This window comes from Phoenix dactylifera, chromosome 4 (genome assembly GCF_009389715.1).
Source record: "Phoenix dactylifera cultivar Barhee BC4 chromosome 4, palm_55x_up_171113_PBpolish2nd_filt_p, whole genome shotgun sequence".
Taxonomy (NCBI): domain Eukaryota; kingdom Viridiplantae; phylum Streptophyta; class Magnoliopsida; order Arecales; family Arecaceae; genus Phoenix; species Phoenix dactylifera.
The window spans coordinates 10,498,363-10,515,824 of record NC_052395.1 but is presented as its reverse complement, the minus strand read 5'-3'; the positions used below and the strand labels follow the sequence as shown (position 1 = coordinate 10,515,824).

The following is a 17,462-nucleotide window of genomic DNA, read 5'->3' as shown; positions in this document are numbered from 1 at the left end:
AGGTGACAATCCAAGAGGGGGGGTGAATTGGTTTCTTCTAAATTTTGGTGTTTTAAAAGTTTTCTTAATTAAGTGCGGTGGATGCTTTCTTAAATTATTTGAATGAGTTAAACTAGAACAAAGATGGAAGATATTGCAAGAATAAACGTAAGCACATGCACAACACAAACACAACAATATATAGTGGTTCGGTGCTCTCCTTAGCACCTACGTCCACTCCCCAAGCGACCCCTTGGGAATTCACTATAATCCCGCGGATTACAGTTGGATTGTTTTCCGGGCTCACAATCCAAAAACCTTTGTTGGTTTTACGGGCTCACCAACGAACCTATACACTTTGGTTTTCCGGGTTCACCAAAAACCTTTGTTGGTTTTGCGGGCTCACCAACGAACCTTTACACTTTGGTTTTCCGGGTTCACCAAAAACCTTTGTTGGTTTTACGGGCTCACCAACGAACCTTTACACTTTGATTTTCCGGGTTCACCAAAAACCTTTGTTGGTTTTACGGGTTCACCAACGAACCTTTACAAATTGTTCGACAAACAAAAGAAAAGATTCAAACTCCTAAATGAGCATATGAAAATAATGAAACAATATTAACTACAAAGAAGAGTTAGAAAGTATTTATCGCTTTGAAGTGGCTTTGCTCTTCTTTGTCAAGGATGCTTCACTCTTCAAGGGAGGATGGAGCTCTTGATGACTCTTTGAATCTGCTCAATCCCTTTCTTTGATTCTTGAATGAAGCTCTTGATGAAGAAGATTAGGGCACTTTTGTTTTCTTGTGTACTCTTTGATATTCCTTTCAAAAGTTATTCTATCTGATGAATAGTGCCCCTTTAAATAGCTTCCCACATCCTTTGGACAAGCCCCAATGGTCAGAGTTCAAAAACTAGCCGTTACTCACCTTGAGAAGGACAAAAAGTACATCTGCAGAACTAGCCGTTATGCTTCAGCCCGTGTTTGGGTCGGCTCAACCTGTCCTTGGGTCGACCCAACTTTCACTTGGGTTGACTCAAACATTCCTTGGGTCGACCCTCTCAGAAAACACAGAACCTCGAAATTCAGCCTTCCTTCCCTTGGGTCGACCCAACCTTTCTTTGGGTCGACTCAAATTTTGGGTCAGCTCAAACTTTTCTTGGGTCGACTCAAACCTTGAGTCAGCTCAAATTTTTCTTGGGTCGACCCAACTTTCAGAAAATTCAGAATCTTGAATTTCAGCCTTTCTTCACTTGGGTCGACTCAACCTTTCTTTGGGTCAACTCAAGGTTTACTTGGGTCGACTCAACTTCTTCTTGGGTCGACCCTCTCAGTAAATCCAGAGAACCATTTTCTGAGTTGTTTGAGGATCTTGATGTTTGGGTCGACTCATGCTTTCCTTGGGTCGACCCAACTCACTGTTCATCTGTGCCATTTTTGCAGAAGTGTGCCAAATGATTTCTTGATGTGCCGGGGTCGACCTAATCATCCTTTGGGTCGACTCAATCCACACTATGCTGCATCTCAAGGTTAGATTCATTCATATAAACAATGAAATGTATCTATATCAATTTATACAAATATACTGAGAGTAATGAACTTATAAATGAAGTATCGATTTAACTTATAACATACTCTTGTTAAATGCTTGTTAATCATCAAAATAACACTATCATTCTCAGAGGCCAATATGATTTGATCCAGACCATGATATGTGTTGAGAATTGTAAACAGAGAAAAAGAAGAAATATAAGAAGATAAGTGAATTCTTTGTAAACCTAATAGAATTATACTTGTCTTATATTATTTGACATATTCCAAAGAAATCTTTTAACAACTTTCAAATAAAAATATGGATCCTAGTCCAAGATGGACTTAATGCTTACATTAAATCTGGCCACGACTTGAAACTACTTATTGGCTATTTTCCTACACCGCAAAAATATTAGCAGATCTTTAAAGGAATTTTGATTGTGCCAAATCTAGATTCAGTAAACTCAATATGTTAAGGTACAAATATGGAAACTTCCCTGCCATTTGGATCAGAGAATTTATGGAGGAAATTGGGTTTTAAATTTTCAGAAACCACACGATCATATAGCCAAAGGGAATACGCCGCACCTAAAATCATCCCATTGAGAGAAACCATATTGTTTTATTAGCAAACTTTGATGACCTACATGCTCCATTCTTATTCTTTGAGGCTTAAAAATTGCTCTTGTATCAATCATCTCGAAAGATGGAGCTTCACCTTGATTGAAACTCAAGAAGTATTCACCAAAAACTCATAATTCATCGAATCCAAACTTTCTTAAAAATTCATGACTTTTTTCTTACAGTTACCCGATCACTTAATTGAGAATACCCAACACCGATGTATCTGACTCGATATAAAGCTGATCAGGAACCTTAAGAAAGGTCTAAGCACAAGGTTATGATTTTATAAGAAATTTTCGTAGGAACTTTCATCTGAGTTTAAAGTGGCAACCAAGGTTCGCCGTCTCAGTACTGAACCCATACCGGTGCCACACTAGCACTATATCGGTTCAGTACAGGATCTTTTCAGCGTATCGAGGATCGGTACGTCTGCCATACCGGATACCAGTACTGAATCTATACGGTATGCCCCGTACCATCCGATTTAGGCCGGTACGGCGAACCATGATGGCAACTCTAGAAAACCTCTTATTAAAGAATGATATATTTAGCGCCTTATTGTTAACCATGGCAATATGTCATGCATAGGCCAATGTTTTTCTATTCATTGCTTGATTTGTAGGAATCATATTCATGATTACATGTCACTGTGGCAACGATGGAAAAGGCTTCATCATCTCACTTGATCAAAATTTGATGATAAGGGAGAAAGATCTAGCATCTCTAGTTCATTAATTCATTCACCATAGATACATTATTGGATGTCTGTTCAATACAAAACAACCCACTAGGCAATTCTGAAACTAAATCCTTGAAACTCACCAATTTTACCATCAATTTTGACGAACATCCCCTGTAGTTCTCCTAATCTGCTTTCACCTAATTGCCTAAAAGAAATCTGCTTTCACCTTTTTCTACATTTTAGCATGTTTTAATAATAACAAAATTCTTTCCTTTTCACAAAATAGCAGGCTTGAGAATATCTTACTAGCATGAAACTTCTACATAGAATGTAGAACCTGCTTCGGAATCTCAAGAAACCCTCTCCCATGTGCGCTTCCTATGTGTTTCTATTCTAATTAGATGTGGTTCCCCATTACTGTACCCAAATCTGCTCCAGCACCAGCTCCTAAGCACTGCTAAGCTTAAACAAATCTTCGAGTCTTTCAATTCAGTTGCTGAAGTCACTTGTGAAATGAGGCTCTCACCATGCACAGGCATCAAATGTCTCCATAGGACTTCACATGAAAAGCACTTTTTCTAAATCTTCTGTGGACTACATCAAACTCATTATTTTCCATTAAAAAAGAAAATCTCCAGACATATATATCCATAGTACATGGGTAAAGCTTGCACATGCCTATATGCATGTGCAAGGTTCATTGATAAGTAGATGCATGTTTCTGAGCCTGCCACCAATGAGTATTCAGTTAATAACTATCCCTTCCTTTTGCTTGCTATATTAACAGCAACAAGATGTATGTACGAAAAAAGAACAGCATACTATCCCAGAGAATAAGGACTGAGTTATACAATAAATATTTGAGCTATCAAAAGATGGGGAAAATTGACAGCACAGAAAACTAATATTGAAAATAAGGATCCTAACTGGCAGCTGTTCAGGTTCTACAGAAATAATAACAAAATGCATCCAACAAAATAAAGTGCATTGGAGGCATGAACAAATCCTCATTCTGCAACCATACCTAAGACATGAGCAGTGATGATGCTGGGCAAATTTTGAAGAAATATTTCTCCTTCAAGCACATCTAGATAAAAAAGGGCAAAAATCAAGTTACTGAACAATGTATGTGCTTCATACATGGGCTTTAAGCAAAGAGTTTACAAATAGAATCGCAGGGTTCAGCTGAGCAAGTCATAGATTTTCATAGAATTTAATCACGTGAGACGATTAGTAGACATTGTAAAAAAATGGCAGATGAAACCAATTATCCTTTTTCATCAAATAAAAAAACCAAACCAATTATCCTGAAGATAGAAAATTATTATACAAACTCATAGTCATCATATCTTACAAAATCATTAAAACTTTTTCTTCATGTTTTTTCATTAAAACCAACGATTCCAAATTGAGTTATTATCTACCTCAGGCAGTTAGCAAGGACTAATAAAATGACATCTGGTCATGGTATGCCGTACCATACCAACCCGGACGATACCGAGCATACCATACCAGTTCAGTATCGATACCGGTGGCATACTGACCCTCAGTATGCCAAAAAAATTTCATATCGTGTCGTACCGATACTATCCTAGCGTGACACCAGTACGGGGTCTGGTACCGATACGGCGAACATTGCACCTAGCCAACCCCCTTATATTTGGTCCATTGGATGGAGATGAGTCGTGAGACAACCAAAATGGCCAAGATCATAATTGCAGAAATTCCTTCTCCACGTGTTTCAGATTGTAAATGCCTGGAGTTTTTATCTCCTTTAAAGTCCCAATATGATTATCAAGACCTGCATATTTATATGTATAAGGATTCTTATTGGCCATTAGGATGTTTTTAGCAACAATAAAGTAGGTTCAGTTTGCTCATTTTAGAGCTCCCTTGACACTTGAAGGGAATAAAACAAACAAGATACAAGGACAATCGGGCAACCAGGCCTATTTTAGCAACAAATAATTTTTCAAAGGAATATTGTAATATTGATGTAGCACAAGATGCAAACAACAGATACTATGACCAACTAGACTATGCAAGCATCGGAGGAGCCAATGGATCCACGGGCCAAGACTGCAGTAAGCAAATATTTAATTTATCGGTGGATGTTTTTATAAAAGTTCTATTAAGGACCGTATCAAATTTTAGCTAGGTTTCCATATTAGTAACAGAATAATTTTGGTATGTTTTCTTATTATCAAGTCCTATTTTAAGCATGATTCTATATAGGATTTAATGCCCGAATTAGGGTTAAGGTATCATGTCCTATAAATATGCGCATAATACACTATAAGTTTGTAAGGACAACTTTTGAGACATTAATAAAATTCTTTTTGAAAGAATTTCTTCACCTAGTGAAAGATTCTTCAATCCAGTTTTCTTCTATTTGCATGTTGATCTTCGAAGCATAACCTCGTCGATCAAATCGAAACATAAAGCAACTGGACTTTAAGGCTTCTGGAATCTTATCTCAAGCCATTGTTTTAAGACCTTGGATGTTTCCAAGTATTAGAAAGGATCAACAAACATGACCACCAGAAATTGCAAGTTCACAGCATCTTCTCAATTAAAATTCCAATCAAATAAGACAGTTTTTGGCCAGTCGTGCACTATTTTTTAACTATCCAAGCCACCTTGGGCTTGGTAGGTGAAGCCTGTCATTAGCCTAAACTAAGGCTTTGTCTTGAAGGGTGAGTTTCAAGCTAGCCCAAGACCTGTGCATGATTAATAACAACTCCTTTCGAAGATTGGTGTAAAAACTAGTGATTCTCAAGCTAAAAGTCCTAATTGATGCAACTTGGATACTGTATGACACCTAAATGGTGCATAAAAACTCACCGAGGCTTGATGTAAGGTTGTGGGCCTATTGAAAATGATTATTGGTACAACCTATAATCGATTACTACAGAGGTAATGTGAACGCAAAACAGAACATGATAGATATCTTATTAATGAAGCCTAATCAATGAAATATAACTAGTGCAGTAAACTAAAAATAACCACAACAGAATAATTAAAAAAATATTGCCAGTAATCTCGGATTTCGAGGATGTGATAGATGGCAACAATGGTAATGATGATGGGTGGAGATAATGATTGATGGACGAAGAAACGTGGGCTGGGTAAAAGATGGTAATAAAACTTGTCGGATAATTACATTTGCAAGTTTGGTCCCTTCAATCCAATAAGAATCTTCCAGCCGCGCTCCACCAAGGTATCAAGATGAAGGATGATGAGGTCAAGAAGGTGGCTCCAAGAAGAAATAGATCAAGAAGCAGGATGAAAGTGGAAGAAAAAGGGTCTCTCAGGGCTTCGGCCATAGTGGCACTCACCTTTCTAGGGTTTCTTCTTCTTTCTCTTTTTTTTGGATGTTGTTCTCTCTTTTTATAGGCCGGGTTACTGTTTCGTGAACTATAACCGGGTCGGGTTATTGTTCCGGGTCGGTTTACTATTCTGGGTTGGGTTACTGTTCCCGGATTACTGTTCACGTGAACAGTATTTACTTTTTTTTCTTTTCTTTTTTTCTTCTTTTTTTCTTTTCTTTCTTTTTTTTCTTTTTTAACTTTCTTTCCTCCTTCCATACATTCAACATGCACAATTCTATCTCCAAGACTATCATCCATCCTCCTCCGTTCCTAGAGATGAGTGATGGCCGTGGGCATTGAAGAAAGACCAAGGTTCAAGCGATTAAGTGTGGTGGTTTGGAGTTAGGTTAGGCTTCTTATCACACCTAGGTGAACTCTTTTTACTTGGCAGTCCTAGTACATGACTTGCCTGAAAATCCAAGTCTAAATATGGCTTTGGATGGAAAACACAGAAATAACAAAAAAAATATAAACTATGTCCAAGATGGAGCCCTGAGACTACATCAATTATAGACAAAACAACACCAAATGTTCAAGTATTATCATGGCAGTAATAATAAGAAGGAAAACAAATTAACAATTTAGGTCACTATTCACCAATACCTAAATCAAACAGTTTGAATTCACTAATAACCCTTAATCTTGGTAGGGGAGAGCGGACTCTGGTTGTTTCTCTTAGTGATCAATTTTTCTCTCTCTCAAAGACATTTAATTTTCTGTCAGGACTCCTTTTAGAAAGCCAAACCAAAAAATATGTTGTAGAAGTCCTGAACTTTCAAAATAGCAAGCATAAACAATTCATTGAATTCTGAAATTCCTCCAGGGGGAAACTCCAAGCAAATAGAATAAAAATAAAAATACAAGCACAAAGAGGAGATGACTCAATTTAACAGAGACCAATAGTCGATTTGTAATTACACTTGTTACAAATCTGATGTTGGTGACGAGAATCCAACATAGCCCCTTGCTTTGACCCCAAGCAAACTTGAGCAGTGAGCTTGGACTGAATGCAATATATGTTGTGAATGACAGTCAGAGCAAAAGCCTAGCATAAACATTAACTGACAGATCGTAACCTCCAACTTTGTTAGAATGCATATATATGGATTATAACGACTTCTTTAGTGAGCATTTCTGATAGAGCGGCTATATAAATACTCAGAGATATCGAATGGAGAATTTTTTTTCTCAAATAAATACACACCTTTTTCATTTTCAATGTGATGTAAAAGAAACTTCTGTTAGATCTAAAATGCCAAAGAAATACAAGCATGTATTCAATTGAAGAAAAAAATATACATTGAGATGAAATCAAGGTTTTAAATACTGTTTTTGTCCCAGGTATGCACCAAGACTCTCAAAATCAATAAAAGTGAAAAATAACCAATACAGACTGGTGCAGTATCAGTATGGACTGTCGGAACAAACCAGTACAATCGTTATGTACCATTCAATCAGTTCCAATTTCCTAAGGGTGATATCAAAGTTGGTTTCCATCAACAATACGGTGTCAGTGACATTGTCCCATTCCAACAAAATTTTATTCATTGGATGAACTAGATCCAGTTTTGAGAAATGAAAGTTTTCTTAAAGTACTTCAAGCGAAAGAAGAAAAACACCATGGGAATATGAAATTTCTGTCAAATAACCATGACCAATGTTAGTAGGCTTTTCTGTTGACATCAGGTTAGCATAAGCAGCAATGTCTGCAGAAAACCCTACAGCATAAGCTCTTTTAGCAAGTCAAAACTTCAAAATTTGAAACAGGTGGCTGTGAAATGATGGTGGAGACAAGAATGTAATGGAAGGCGGGAGAGAAAGCTTGGAAGAGAACAGTATGGTCGCACAATATAATATAACCAGCTACTGCAGTAAAAATACCAGTACCCTGCATAAATTATTAAAATCAATAGCAGTACCAGTGCAACCAAATATACCCAATACACCCTCAATTCCAAATAATCAAGCAGTCAACTTATATGTGTCTAAAATTAAAAATATGGTGCAATCACAGTCAGTACATTAGATTAGATGCACTAGTGTATCAAAACAGCGACTTAGTAAAATCACAAGCAATTAGTTTACATAATATAGGTCCATGATGCATTATACTGCTAAATAAGTGGATCAGAAATATCCCTTCTCTTAGGATATTGCAGGAGGGCTTTTAAAACAAGAAAAAATATACCATGAAAAGATGGAAGCTTGTATACTCTATTTGTCATTTCCACAGCAATCCCTTCAGGAACACGAAAGATTCCAGCCCTTGACATCAAAGTTTTTCCTTGCCCAATGTACATGCCATTTCTTCCATGATATTGAGGATCTGTCAATATTATTGTTTGCATCAAATAAGATCACATATCATGTGCAAAATGGCATCTTGAAGGATTAGCTATATAATTAAATGTAGCTACCTAGAACCAAATAAAAGAGAAAATTGACAGAACCAAGATCAAGTTAACTAAAAATTATTATCCAATCAATTCCTCCAGTTTATTTAGAAATCAAATTCCAATCTGCTGAAAGAGATTTATACAACTCATTATTTTCACAGCACCTTTCCTTGGCCCTTCCCAGCACCTTTCCCAGGTTTTTTTGTCACAGAAATGTTCAACATGCCCAAAGAAAAAGTATCATCATTTTTAGAAGCTTTTGTTTCTAAGTAGTTCCTGAACTTCCTCGACTTAGCTAACAATCTTCAGCTTTTGAATATTTTGACTTGTTCTTTTAAAAGGTAATTTGAAAAGACAAATCTATATAATCCATGTGCCAACATAAAGTTTTATTGCCTTTTTTTTAAGAGTTTAACCTAAGTTGAGGGATTAGACTGGAAATTCCATGTTATTATGAATAGCCATTTAAATCTATTAAACATGCACATGCCCACGCATATGCACAAATATATTCATGAACACATGCACACAAACCTATAAATGTAATGCTTGCACTAAGTCCAATCCAAATTTGTCCATGAGTTTCCATACTCAAATGACCAGCAGTAAGGCAAGTTCCACATTCATCATCACAATTTTTTGTTAAGAAATAGGTTCTCACTGACCAAAAAGACTAGGTCCCAGAAAAATAGACACCTAGGTGCCATGTTCCCCAAATTACAGAAGAAATAAACTGGCAGCAGTCATTTTGTTGAATTTCAACAAGACGCACCTATTTGCTGAGTATTGTTGTTTTAAGAAGCCAAAATATTAGACAGAAAAAATAATCATCTATTCTAGACCATGATATATTAACAAAGCCGGAGCAGCAAATATATGGAAAATGAATTGATTGAGTTACATGAATATTTGAAATTCTTGGAAAGAAGTCATAGATATTGCTTGCCTGACAGCAACCCCTGGAGAACTGTTCCACGTGTTATACCAACACCCCAACCATTGTCATTAAGAGGTTGTTCCACAGCAACTGAAACTGCAACCATATCCCCCTTTTCAACATGCGAACTGCAAGCCAATACACCAGGAACATATACCTGCAGATCAAGTGTAACTTTGCGATAAAATGATAATCGTGCCAGTTAGAAAGTAACCTCAGATCATTAACATGTTACAGAAATCTAAGTCCATGTGAAATATAAATCAGACCATTTCAGATAGAGAAGGCATGTATATGTTAAAAGAACAATACATCAAAAAATAAGATTGTGAAGTAGTAAAAAATATATTATAAGCAGAAAAAAATCACCCTCCAAACCGAGGATTTTCGTCCCAGTGGGACGGCATGGCGTCTTAGCAACCACAACGTCGGGACAGGGCACTGTCCTGAGTCTTGGGATGGGACCAGGACAAGAGAGGACGGGATATCCACAGTCTGAAGTTTCGGGACACAGCATTTCACCGTCCGCATAACAACTAGGACAGCCTACGAGATTTAAATCCTTGCTCCAAACACACATCATCCAACAGCACGTTTTTAAGTAAAACAGCGAGTAGCATAATTTGTTGGTTTTAGCCTATCAAGTATAAATCAAAAGTTTAGAGAAGGGTTTCGGAGCTCAGAGCTTGCCTAAAATACAGATATCAAGCTAACAGAGTGAGAGACATATTTCAAAGAAAAAAATGACTCCAGAATTTGCCCAATGGAAAACCCTCAACACTTTGGACCAAGCTTGATGATTAGTTGGTGAAAGCTAGGAAGTATCTTGCAGATCAAAGATTTCAGAAAAAAGAAAAAAATTTACACCAAAAAAAAAACAGATTATGCACACATAGATAGAAAATGTTTGAAAGCAAGTAACAATATTATCTAATGTATTGACATGATCTTAAATTATTTTTAGGTTTTAATTGGACAGATGATTCGTCAAATTAATCTTGGTAATCAAATTAGTCAAGAACTATTCGATATTCATTGTTGTTCATGACTAATCAAGGAAACATGTATCAGTTACAAACAGAAGATGCTATATGTAGCTAGCAATGGTGGTGTCAGGTTCATTGTATCAGTACTCAGCATCACACCGGTACTCGATCGATGCAATATGCCTGATACATTACAGTACACTCCCAGTACCAACAGAGGGTCGGGAGATCATTTTCTCATGCCCCAAACATGGTACCACTCATAATTGGGCGGTATGGATTGATACAACACAAAATCAGGTGAACTCGGTCGGTTCCACCTGGTACAAACCAGCTTGCCCCTACATCGTATCAAACCTCGATATTGTATCACTACCTTACTGATAAGGCACAGTACATACCCAGTATAGGGGGTATAGGTCGATACGACTCATCATGTTGTTAAATTTTCTTGTCTATCCCATGCTTGTTTCCTCATGAAAACACACATATATATATGCGTACATTGATTAACTTGAAGTTATTTTTTCCAAGTCTTAGAAATCCTTTCCACATCTTTCACAAATTGTTTTTGGATGTCGTAGAACTTGTGAATATGTTTGAAAGAATATTGTATAATGGTTATAATATCTATAATTAGTCTATGTGTGTACATATATATGATAAATGTCATTTCTTTTATTCTTCAAGAATTGTGATGCATGGTGTGGATTATCTATGAAAGATGATCCATGCACATTTTGGGGTCAAGCAGCATCACGCCCGCAAACTGCCTAATGATAGAAAAGTCCGATAATGTATCCAATAAAGCCGTAGCAATTTGTAAATGAAACTTCAGGAGCAGTAAATTGGCATGTTTAACCATGCATGACTGCCCAAAGGTAGCTGTGCATAGCTATAACTTTTAATATAGGCTTAAGTTTGCATTAACATAATCAAGAATGCAAAATCTTGCTATGTAGCTTACAAATCATTAACAAGTTCCTCCATGGGGTCCTGCTCCTAGAAGTTCCCTATGTATAATCACATAGAATAGAAAGTAACAAACAATGAGAGACTTAATTGATTTTGTATATCCTCAAAGATCATTGTCTATGCCCTTTCAAGTCTGGAATAACCATTTAGGTTGCAACCCTAACAACATGAGCATAAGTCATGTAATCAATTAGTATTCTTGGACCAATAAGGTTTTAGGTTTCATGGCAAGTTCCACACCAAATCTTGTCTCAGACAGGAAGTCAACACCAAACAAATAATATCACGTTGAGAACAGCTCATAAAATACTCACATAATTAATAAATCTGCCATGGTCTATAAAGTTGACCCTGGTTGAACAAGCTTATCAGTTAAGGTGAAAGTTGAGATGGGAAAGAAAATATTGCTGGAATGCAACAAGGCCAATGGCTCAAAGAATTACAAATACTCGAAAAGGGCAGGGTGAGTCCTAAAAAAGAATTTAACAGTACCAGTTATAAAAAATTTGAAGAAGCACGTTATGATGATAATTGTTGCCTTAGATAAGGCAGAATTAGCAAGGTAGAAATACAAAATAAAACCAAATGGATAGGATATTCCATGGCAGATACTAATAGTTTGCCAATCATAGGGCTAGAAAATTAATTTGGAGCAGCAAAAAGCAAGCAGTCATTTTTTTGAGGGATATGCCATATTCAAGCAACCTGAAGTGGGAAAGTTATTAATGCAACCATCTAAATACTGCAAAGATGTACCTGGGCTCCTCGAAGAACTGCCTCAGCACATTTTCGACTCACAATTACTTCCTTCACAGGTTGGCCAGTTTGTCCGTCATACTGAAATGTGTGTGGTCCTGAACCCTTGACAAACACAACATTGTCTAGACCAGGATAGGGACACTTGCAAATGCATGGGCTTCGTACTCTCTCCACAGAAGTATCTCCATCTGTTCCTGTGGCAAGCCTATGATCAGGATTTAAAGTTTCACAGAAGCTATCTGGTTTCATTACTTGATCAACTTCAGCTGCAGCACTCTGTTTGCTAATTGTCATGCCATCAATATCACCAGCAAGCTTTTTATCATCTAGAATGGTTGCTAACTTCTTGATAACAGCATCACTTGAAGATCTGAGAGTATTCACACGAATACAAGAGTAGCAAGATGGATGCCTAGACAAAATAAACAATCAATACCTCATACTTCCTGCCAGATACTTTGAGTAGAAAGAAACAGTATGGAAGTAGAAAACACCTCCACAAGCACCTAGTATGAAAGTATATGTGAATGCCATGCAAGCAAGTTGGACTCTAAGAAATAAGGTGCTTCTAATATGTCTAAAGCCATTACAACAACCAGTAACTTCATATAGCACCTAGTAACGTACATTGTTCTTTCTAGAGACAAAAAAAGGATTAGTTTAACAAGCAACCTATTCTGTACTTGAAAAAGACTTGTTCATTCAATACTGAAGACCATAATCTATTTTTGAGGATTTTCTGCCACATCTCTGAACTGGGTGCTAGAAAGAATGCAAAGATAAAAATCTGTGGTAGAAAGGATACAAAGATCAGAAAACTATGAAATTTGTCATATGACTGTATTACTGTATCAGGTTTCTGTGATTAGGCAATCAAAGGAGGAAGCCCTTTTGTGAATGGCTCATGTTGGCTCAATAGTGGTTTGCTCAGTTAGTAGAACTAGAGGTATGTTTGGCTCACTTGAGCTCGACTCAATTCAATTTGAAATACAAAATAATTAAATAATTTCTATGCATAATATAGTATTATAGTATTTATTTTTTATATAAAAATCCATTTATTTGTTATAGATTAGCATAACTTATGTAAAAAAAATGTATCAACCAGTTGTTTAAAGTCTCAATTTCAGTACCTTACCAGTATGGTATGTCCAATAAGGACCAATATGATATGATGCCTTAATCCATGGCTTCAATGGCAAGATTGAGATACAACTAGAATAAAGTACATATATTAAGGTCTTCAGGGGCCTTAAAACTCTCACCTAATATCTTAGACAAGATGTCCGTCAGCAGCTTGAGTTTGCGTCAAAATTAAATGAGCTCGCTCAAGCCCGGCTTACTGGCACCCCTAGCTTTTGTCTCGTAGGAGGTCAGGAAGCATAGATACTTTAGAATGCATATCATCTCCATATCAAATACCTATCAAATATCAATACTTGTCTGATACTTCTAGGATATAAATCATATACTTATTTTGAGCAGTCTATTTTACAAAATTAAAAAAAAAAGATCCCTGATGTTTCTTAACTACATCCAAGATGCTTCACCAATATCTCCGACTATGAGGAGGAAGGTTCTATTTTTGTTCTTTCTCATCACTTAATTTTGGAGTTTGTGATGTTGATATCATTGTATAAGTTATAATATTGTGGTCTATGGATTTGTTAGATGACTAAATGATGGAGTTTTCAAATATTGATGCTAATTGTATAAAGTATAAATTATGTGATTTCCGACAGCCCAAAATGATTTATGGATGTTCTTTTACATATGTGCAAAAAGATACATATTTATCAGTTGTCACATCCTAGCCGAATCATATCCTACTTTTCAAGATTTTTCATATCCATATCATTTTATATTCATATCTCATATCCATTCCATACTCCATAGGTGGGAGGATTATTTCAAGATTTGATCAGTTCAATTCATGTGAATGTTTTATAGCCCCATTATATCTACATCTGAGAAAAGCTGTCTGGGCCATTTGTGACTTTTGAGATATCACTGGTTACGCCAATTATTTTTGGGCTTAAACGATTCATCCCCTCAAGAAAAATCTTGTACTCTAAGAGTATAAAATTTTATGTGTCCAAGATTTTTCTTTAAAAAAAAAAGAAAAAATAAAAAGATTGCAAGTTTAACGAGTCAAGAAATCAGAGACCAAAAGATGAACAACAGCATTCCCCACTCAAATTGATTTATTGCTAATCTTGAAGTGGAAAGCTAGGGTTTGGCTCTATATCATCGGCTTCTGAGTACAAAAAGATATAGAAATCTCAAATCTATCCAGAGAAGAGCTTAACCAATTCAAAGACAAGAAAATAATTCCAATTTCCAAACTAAGACCTAAATCCAAAACACTGGAACAAGTGGAGAGAGAGAGAGAGAGAGGGAAAAAAAAGAGGAAACGTACGCTAGGGCTTTGGAAATCCGGGCGAAGTGTTCGGCTCCGTAGGCTTTGATGAAATACTCCTCTACCTGTGGATTCCAACGAAGGGCAGGGTTGTAGCTGTATCGCTCCGTCGACGACGACGAACAAGAAGAGTCCATCTTGAGAGATGAAGAGAGAGAGTTTTACAGGAGTTGGGATCAAAGAGACCTAAAGAAGAGGAAGCGAAGAAGAACGAGTAGAGTATTTTACTGCTACTCTGAGGGTGGAAGCAGTGGTGGTGGAGCTGCGGCGGCGAGGGTTTCGGAGCAGGAAGTCCCCCGCTCTCTTCATTCAAAAGGGAGAACGATACGGACGGCTTTCTTGGAGGCAGGAGACGCGAGGAAGTTTGTAACGTTTTTTTTTTTTTTTTTTTTTTTTTTTTTTTTTTTTTTTTTTTTTTTTTTTGCTGAAAACGGATATTTCATACAATACGTGTACGAATACATCCAAGAAAATCAAAATAAAGCAACTCGCGGAGCGCATGTGGCAGCTCCTCCTCCTCCGACCAAAGGGTATACCCTGAGTGATGAGCCGCATGGGCCGCCACCCAATCGGCTGCCCCATTAGCTTCTCTAAATACATGTTGAGCCTGAAAGGCTCGCTCATCTCCCATCATGCTCCCTATGTCGCGGATCAAAGGGTGGTCTGTACCATCACCCGTCGCCCCCCTCCGAATCCATCCGATGACCGTGGTGGAGTCGCCCTCCAAAATGATCGACCTGGCTCGCAGGATCATCCTCGCATGGCGCACGCCCGCCCAGGCTGCTCGAAGCTCTGCCTCCGGAACCGACGTATCGAACAGCTGGCAGCCACCTGCTGCAACTACCCTGGAGTGCGGGCCTCGTATAACAAAGCCCGCACCACCCCGCGCACCGCCGTCCAACACCGACCCGTCAAAATTGACCTTGAGGAAACTCGGGGGTGGGGGCTCCCAGGTGAAAAACACCATATGGTGGGCTGCCGAAGCAGAGGGGGGGCCCCAGGTGTCCCGAGCTGTCAAAGGTCTGTCTGAAGAGGTGGTGGGTACAAACTCAAGGGCCTGAACACGAGCAAGCTCCGCAGCAAACCTCGGTGACACCCTGCGGTCGCCGAGAGTACGAGCATTTCTTGCCAGCCAAATCTGGTGCGCTGTGCAAGTCGCTCTAATAGCCTCCTGACACGTCCCGGAACTGGGTAGCCCCTGTCGTATCATGTGAAGGAACTGTGGCCTGTCACTCCGGGCCTCCTGCGAGATCCCGGCCCACTGCCATGTCAATCTCGCCCATACACACTGAAAGAGCACATGGTCTACCGACTCCACAGCCCCACACGCTCCACACTCTGCAGGGATCCCCCAACCACGCCTACTCAGCGCAGCTCTCGTCGGAAGGCGATCCCAGAACACCTTCCATAAGAAGAGGGCTACCCGCGGGTGGAGACCGTGCCTCCAGATCCATGTGCAATCCGGCCCCCTCTCCCGTTCTGACTGGATGACACGGGAGAGGTCTCCTAGCCTAACACTGGCCTGGCTCGATGTGCCCCATACCCTGACATCCCGCCCCCCACATCCTGGTAACGGAAGAGACCGGATCCTCTGTAATAACCCCAAATTTTTTTTTTTTATATATAAAAAGGGATAGAATAGTCCTTTAAAATTGATATAAGGGGTAAAATTGGAAGGAATCAAAAGATAATGGCATAGTTGTAGATGCATTGAAGTGGTAAGGGTAAAATTGGAAGGAATCAAAAGTTAATGGCATAACGGTAGATATGTTGAAGTGTTAGGGGCAAAATGAGAATTTAATAATATTAAACAAAGGGTGAATAGTGTTTTGATGTGATTTAATTGGAGGGTTTGAGCTGGTGAAACCGAGAGAAAGAGGGAGGGGGTTCTCAGGCGTGAAACAGAGGAAAGAAAGAAAGAAAAAGAGAAGAAGAAGAAGAAGAAAGAAGAAGAGGAAGGGGATTCAAGGAGGAAAGGGATCCCGGTTGCACTTCCAGCTGAAGGGAAAAACGTAGATCTCCTTCCCCTCTACGCAAGGACCTCGATTTCCAAAAAGAAAAAGGTAAATATCCATCCCTATCTAGTCTTTTGATGACATTAGGCTATACAAAGGGTGGATATAGTCTAGAGGGGTCGGATAAGGGTTGTAGAGGTGGTTAAAAGAAGAAGAATCGAATTTTGACAAATTTTTCCGGCACTACGGAAAAACTGTGTCGAAGTCCCAACTTCGGCAAATTATTTAGGGGGTCAAACGGCCTCCGATGATGATGCATGTTATCTCTTTGGAATCCTCTGTGAGTGTAGAATGTTAGGTAAAAATTTCATCAAATTTGGAGTCCTGAAAGTGGATCAAAATCGGGATGAAGTAACCCACTGTCAGTTCGGATTACTGTTCATCCAGGTGGAAAATAGGGGATTTCATGCTATAATAGAGTATTAAGCCTAGATCAAGCTAAAAGGGACCTTGTACTCATGCAAAGGAGTCCCTAATACACATAAATGGTGAGTTAATTAATTAAAAAGGAAAAGAAGAAAGAAAAGAAAAGATTTAGGGAACAAGGGAGTTGAATCAATTAAATTTCCCTATGTTATAATTGGCACGTAGATTATAGCCCTTGATACAAAACTAAATGTATTGTAAATGCATGTCACAGTTGGGCAAGAAGCTAGGGAACAAGAGGAAGAAGTTCCCTGCTGCCTACTGTAAAATTCTAGAGGCGTATCGAGGCCGTGCCGGATTGACAGGTGAGTGGGAGCTTGTACTTTGCACCATGAGCATTCTTAATTCATTTTCATGAATGT

At 38.3% G+C, this 17,462-nt stretch overlaps 1 protein-coding gene across 6 annotated transcripts in view; it reads right to left on the bottom strand.

Moving 5' to 3' along the window:
- Positions 1–15,028, bottom strand: part of LOC103707377 (tRNA (cytosine(72)-C(5))-methyltransferase NSUN6) — a 41,208-nt gene extending 26,180 nt beyond the window's left edge. For 4 of the 6 annotated variants that reach the window (XR_005511465.1, XR_005511464.1, XR_005511466.1 and 1 more), the window contains exons 1-6: positions 14,888–15,028; positions 14,660–14,796; positions 12,238–12,652; positions 9,530–9,677; positions 8,376–8,513; positions 3,841–3,903 (exon numbers count right to left, since the gene is read on the bottom strand). Coding sequence is in view for 1 of the 6 variants with exons in the window: in XM_039125519.1 (XP_038981447.1) it covers positions 3,841–3,903; positions 8,376–8,513; positions 9,530–9,677; positions 12,238–12,652; positions 14,660–14,796; positions 14,888–14,968 (982 nt within the window). In the remaining 5 variants the exon portion in view is untranslated. Of the gene's footprint in view, positions 1–3,840; positions 3,904–8,375; positions 8,514–9,529; positions 9,678–12,237; positions 12,653–14,659 lie in introns of all 6 variants that reach the window. The other 2 variants (XR_005511468.1, XR_005511467.1) reach the window with 2 other exon arrangements.
- Positions 15,029–17,462: the final 2,434 nt, after the last annotated feature.